At 30.7% G+C, this 6,472-nt stretch overlaps 2 protein-coding genes across 2 annotated transcripts; both read right to left on the bottom strand.

Moving 5' to 3' along the window:
• Positions 1 to 2,148: 2,148 nt before the first annotated feature.
• LOC139093728 (PSME3-interacting protein-like) lies at positions 2,149 to 3,083 on the bottom strand. The gene is made up of 3 exons (XM_070644552.1): positions 2,967 to 3,083; positions 2,670 to 2,914; positions 2,149 to 2,612 (listed from the first exon to the last, which is right to left on the bottom strand). The coding sequence occupies exons 1-3, from the start codon at positions 3,046 to 3,048 to the stop codon at positions 2,433 to 2,435; spliced, it is 507 nt and encodes a 168-aa protein (XP_070500653.1). The 5' UTR covers positions 3,049 to 3,083; the 3' UTR covers positions 2,149 to 2,432.
• A 181-nt stretch (positions 3,084 to 3,264) lies between these two features.
• LOC139093603 (UDP-glycosyltransferase UGT4-like) lies at positions 3,265 to 5,131 on the bottom strand. Its single transcript, XM_070644364.1, has one exon. It carries the CDS (start codon positions 5,081 to 5,083, stop codon positions 3,488 to 3,490), a length of 1,596 nt encoding a protein of 531 aa, XP_070500465.1. The 5' UTR covers positions 5,084 to 5,131; the 3' UTR covers positions 3,265 to 3,487.
• Between the last annotated feature and the right edge of the window lie 1,341 nt (positions 5,132 to 6,472).

Here is a 6,472-nt window from a genome sequence, read left to right as displayed (position 1 = left end):
GGTTCGAGATAAAAGGACGATTAATTGAATTCGAATATCATTAATTATCCCTGTTTTAAAACAATTCAGAGGATATTCGGAAAAGCAGTATTTTGAAGTGAATCAAATACAAATTTCCATAAGAAACAGCATGAAATTGTTAATAAATGACTAATATAGTACAGAAAATCACAAATTCTCTTTGAACGCAGTCATTATATTGCACAATTCTATATGATTAGTCAGAAAACAGTCATCGACACTACTGCTTCATAATCATTTCCTTAATTAATCATCCTTCATCTAACTTCTTCTCATGACATCACCCATATACCATCCCATCTCTCCAGAGGAAACTCACAAAAAAAGAGTCGAGAGAATCGGCAGTAAAAATTGCATATGAATTGAACATAAATTATGATTCAATTGAAATTGCATCGTCCACTTAGTCGTCTCATTTCTCCATTTCTTCCCTTTTTTTACATTATGCACATTCACAATTTATTTCGCTCTGCATAAAGAGAATCATTTGTTCAATATTTATTGGTAATTTTTTTGTACTGCATCGCTTCTACCTGTAGTTTGTACATATGTAGCATGTAGTATGAACTATAATCATAAAAAATGAATGTCGCATGGATGATATTGTACAGTATAGTAAGTAAAAAATAGATTTGCACTTCAATATAGCAGCTCATAGTCTTTTTTCCATTCCCTCAACTCATTTTCTTCCTTCCCTTATGAAACGTCAAGCTAGTGTTAAGCATTGCCAGAATGAAAAAAATGTAATATGCAAATATGTAGTCTTTCTCACTTGTGGAAATGATAATATGAGCAACATATTTCAGTTTTTCATGATGTGAAATGGAAATCCGCTTTTAAAAGATATGCCATTATAATGCATTGCTGAAAATTCTCACTGGGACTATTCATTAATGACTTCTTTTTTTTCGGAATATATGAATTTTATGCTCATCGTGAGCTGTAATTTCTTCGCTTTTGAATGCCATAATGAATGCACAATGAATGAGACTATAATCATGTTAAGGCTCCATGCTTTTCGTATCTACTTGCATCCTTCCTTTGTGGCGCATATTTTATGTGATGTTGTGATATTAAGTGCAGATTTGGCTATTACTTTATATGTCCTTAGGAAGTGTTGAGTTTTGGATGAAGTATTTGGGTTTAGTGCTTGAGAATGATAACTTTTGGACTAGCAATGACATCGGTTGCTGTTACAATGTTGGCCAAAAGATTTAGTAGTTGCGGTCCATTTAGTTTGTATGCTAAAGATGTCTTCCAGATGCCTTCATCCAGCTAAATCCCGAACGGACATAAATACGTTGTCTGATGAGGGCAAGTTAATGTCTAGTTGATTACTAGTTCCTAACATATAATGCCAAAACTTCAATATTGCATCAGGTACATTCAGGTTTAATACAGAACCTTAGGATTTTAGGTCCATTACGTAGCACATCGTCGAGTATCAACATGTAATCGGTCATTTCTGTTCCTTAAATGCCTTTCATTATGTTACGTTAAGCATTTTCTTTGTTATCCATAAATGGTCTAAAAGTATTCCATTTAAGGATTACCACAGCGCGGATTTGGTTTTGCTATAATTTGTGGTTTCTATAATCAAGCGCTGGTTTACAACTGATACTCACTGAATCTTGTTCACTTCCATACAATCGGAAAATAAACGACTAATTTCCATAAAGAATTGATAAAACAGAGATAAATTCCATTTTTTGCTAATTGTTAACTAATCTTTTAAGTGCAGCTCATAAGCTCATTATAATAAATACATTTGTTATTCTTTTTTGCATTGAGCATATCCAGTTATACTAAATTATGTATCAAATAATGAAATTTATGTTATAAGTCGATTGAATTTGTTATTCTTGATGTTGTGTTTATCCGTTCCTTATTGTTATTATAGTACAATTGTACATCCTACTGTGAAGACCTCAGTGGCATCAAATAATAATTTAATAATTCAGTTTAATAGTTAAAATTATTTCATCGATTATGCCATAAAATTAATTTTATGATCATAAATTGGTTGCAACGACTCTGAATATTGCGGCAATAAATTCACTAAGACATTCATTGAGAAAGTTATATTTGACAACTTATTCATGCCAATTTGACTTTTATTGTGGCAATTTGTGTTATGGGCTTTTGATTATGGTAAATTTTATGTTGTTAATAATTTTCGGAATGTCAGCTACTAAGCAATAGTATCCTGGGGAATAAATTTGTGATTTAGCTGACATTCGCATGACTTTATGATTCAGTCGAGTGGAAAGTATAATAATGTAATGGTCAGTATTTTCACGTAATTTATAGACTATTCTAGGAATATAACTGTCATTTATAATTCATTAATTAAGGTCATTTAATTACCTTTGCTACAATTTAATTCAAATTTTGTCAACAAAATCTACATTTTATTTATTTACCGTCTTATCTTGCGACTTATCAGCTTGCGGACCTTTTGAATGTTTTGCATTCAATTTATATTCGTCGGATTTCCTTTTTATTCCTGCCAGTAAAAGCGATTTCTGTTTATTGACTGAATTTGAATCCTTTGAATTTACTTTCTGCTTCGTAAACAATTCATGGCGCTTCTGTAAATTGTGTAAATATTTAAATGGAATTCTCTTCTTAAATATCTAACTGCTTACTAGTGCTGTTTCTTCTTCCTTTATTTTTGCTGATTGACGTCTGAAATTCTCAATTTCTAAAGAATCTTGTTCCTTTATTTGCTTTTCAATCATCAATTTCATTTCTGACACGTTTTTCAAATGATCTGCATCTTCTTCATCAATACCGACTATTGATTTAAATGATTCCTTCCATGCTTGTGCCTTAATTTCTTGTTGTTCTTTAAGTCGCAACTTCAGTGGCCTTAAATCTTCAGATTTGGTTTCTGAAAAATTCTTCTTTAAATATTTTGATCAATTCAATGTTTAACTGCTCACCTTCAAACTTATTGACATTTAAGACTTTCTTCCAATCATCTTCACGTATTAACTTCTCTATATCTCTTTTAGTAAAGCTCATTTTGATAATTAATTAAATGTGAAAATTTGCATAAAATTTTTTTTCACTCAATAAATTTTCAGCGGAAAATTTAAATTTCTTAAGTTCGTTAAATTGTAGCATATCTGTTTTCACTATTTTTAAACAGAAATCAAGCCTACAATGTTGTTATATAGCAGATTCATCATTATTAGCCTGAAATTTATCAAAATTTTATAAGAAAGAAAGTCAAATGAGTTAAAAAGTATAAAAATTAAAATTTTTTATTCAGCGGATCAGTGGTTACTCAGCAGCTTTGAAAATTCAAAATTGAAAAAGTTGTTGTAATGTTCAAATCGAGAAATAACTGTAGTTGCTCATCAAAACAATTGTGAAAGGTCAGTAACATTTAGTAACACCTTAATTTGATAAGTTATCTCATAATAGCTGATAAGCAATAAATGTCGGTAACAGTTATTACTTAATTTTCCTTCTTTTTCTTTTTTATCTTCTTGACTATTGGATTTTCATTCTTTCTCATTATTCTCTTCATAACAGGAGCCTTAATTTTCTCAAAAGCAGCTCCAAGCAACAATTTAATAATCCATATAATACAATGGAGTATAACAATACCGATTAACACAAAATCAAGCATGTATTTAGTCCAAAATGGAATTTTCTTTCCATTGTATTCCAAATGTTTTGTTCCATTGTGCTTAATTACATACTCGACCCACCAAACAGCCTTATCAACAGGTCTCATTGGCTCGTCCTGAATGAAGCTTTGTAAATTCAAAACATTATCCTTACAATGTCCATGCATAGCTTCGTCAATAGCTTGCCGTAAGTTCTTTTCATCCAAAAATTGAATATTCAACAAAACCCCAACATTTAAATTTTGTATCCTTATACCATTTGCACCTTGATCACCAAAAAATGGAATAACAACCATTGGTACGCCTCTATCAATAGATTCTTCAACAGAAAGCTGTCCACCATGTGTAATGAATAATTTGATTTTGGGATGTGCTAACAAATCGGCTTGAGGCACCCATGGTGTAATGAATACATTATCTGGTTTATCTGTCATCTCGTCCAATTCCCATATCCAAATTACATTATACGGTAGTGATTTGAATACATTTTTGAACGTACGAACAAATGACTCTTGTAAATCTGATGACTTAATAGCTGATCCAAAACTCATGTAAATTATAGACTTATCAGATTGATCAAGGAATGTTTTTAATGCTCCATCTTCAATTTCTTTCGGTGGCTGAACATGCATAAATCCTATTTGAATTGTTGTCGGTACCATTGGACGTACATATTGCATGGCTGGATGAGTATTGATTAATAACAAGTCAGTCTTCTCTTTCAATTCTTGTGAACTTGATTTAATGTTTGGCATAAATTTCTTAATTAATTCATCAAATTTCGTATGGAATTTATTCTTGTAGTAGAAATTGTAAAATATATAGAAATGCCATGCATTAAATCTCTCTTGGAACGTCAATTGATTTGTCGTAGGAAGTAAAACATCCGGATCTCTTATTGGATTTGCATTATTTCCCATTGCTTCATGATATTCTAATGTAACTTCTGTTGCTGAAATGCCAATAAGTAGTGCATTAAAATATTCAGCAAGTGCATACCATGGAGTATGTCCAACATGTTCCACAATTACTGCATCAAATTTCTCATCGCTATTTCTTAAAAGATATTGAACATCTTCACTTTGAAATTGCTTTTCAAGTATCTCAAACTCAAAGTTGTACCATTCAGACAGTGAATCTAATTCAGTTTTTACTTCCTTTGTGCTCATCGAGAAGATTGCTTTCTTGAGAAGTTCATGGGAAAAATGCATGTCAATTTCTGTTGTGTTTCTATGATCCCGACCAAGTTGTGGATCTGTTGATACAATTGTCAATTTGTGTCCACGATCTTCAAGTGCTTCCGTTAATGTTCTGTATACTTTTTGATGCCATAGTGTTGGAACTGGAAATATTGCAAGGATATTAGCTCCATTGATGATATTTGCAGTTGACAGGAGATAAATTAATAAAAATTTCCACATCACAACTTTTTAATTCTTCCACGTTTCCTTCTAAACTGAACATTTATCAATAATATATTCCGTACGTGTTAGTAGAATCAATATCAGCATTTGATAAGCTTATCGTTATCAATAAAATGCTACTTAATTTTTATTTTTGATTTTTTATTAAATTGAATTGTCAACTTCATCAAAATATGTGTGTATTTATGCAGCATATGCAACATCCACAACACAAAAACCTTCATAAATATTAATCCCAGTCATACAAACAGAATGAATGAAACCATAAATAAAATATCAAATGAAATCATCTGAAAACTGAATGCATGACAAGACATGTGTAGGACGACAAATCATTTTTATTATTTTCAGTTCTTCTCTATTATTATCAACTTCATTTTATATTCCATTATATTCAGTGCAAAAGTGCACCAATGACTATATTTCATATATTTGAATATAACAATAGGGAAACATGTTGCACCTGCACAAAAATATTTTCAATAAATTACTTTCACTCGAAAATTGATATTTTTCATTTTGGTGCTGTTTCTCTTATGCTATACTCTAGTTTTGCATGGACTGAAGATTTTGAAGATGTTTGTCGAGTTCGTTTAAATATTGGAAAAGAGACAGGCTGTCTGAATGGTTAGTTTGATTTAGCTTTGTTTGCTTTTTATAACGATTATTTAAAATTTAAATAATATTTATTGCACATAGTTGAAAACCCCTTTTCATACAAAGGTTCATTTTGTGTTCAGTCTATTTTTGAACTCCAAAGAATAAACATCATTGTAAAAAAATAAAATCCGTAAGAAGTTCTTATTTACAATTTCAAGAGCAACAATGTGACAGTTCTAGTTACCAAACTAAGCTGCTTGATTATCGTTCTATACTAATTTTGACGAGTAAATAAAGTTACTAGCAGAAAAACTCAAAGTTGACTATTTTTAATTTAAAATTCATAGTAAATTTCAAACTATAGACCTAGAATTAGCTATTGAAGAACTGCTATTAAGAACTGGAACTAGATAGGATCATTTAAACCCAAAAGATAAACTTCTAAAATTAATATTATTAACAAAATTCATTTTAAACTCAAAAATGCGCCTCAAAACCAAAATTCATCACCGATAGTTCTTTCAACCCATTTCACATTTCCAATAATAATAGAGGAATTAATTTTGTGTATGTCAGGCTGAATGACAATTTATTATGAGAAAAGGGTGCATTAAAAATCTACAATAATCTGTTGATGGTTGTTTAATGCTGAAAAAAAGGTATTGTTCAAATGCAATTATGTTGCTTGCTATGCATCTCCTACACACATATTTATATTTACCCTACTAATTACTTGGCATATCTGTCATTCAATATATCATCACATTAGTCAAGCCATTTAATCCA

The sequence above is a fragment of the Chironomus tepperi genome, unplaced genomic scaffold, assembly GCF_022539635.2.
Source record: "Chironomus tepperi strain 1889 unplaced genomic scaffold, CSIRO-AGI_Ctep_v1 contig_337, whole genome shotgun sequence".
NCBI lineage: Eukaryota > Metazoa > Arthropoda > Insecta > Diptera > Chironomidae > Chironomus > Chironomus tepperi.
Note: the sequence above shows the minus strand (reverse complement) of the source record. Positions and strands in the feature narration are given on the sequence as shown.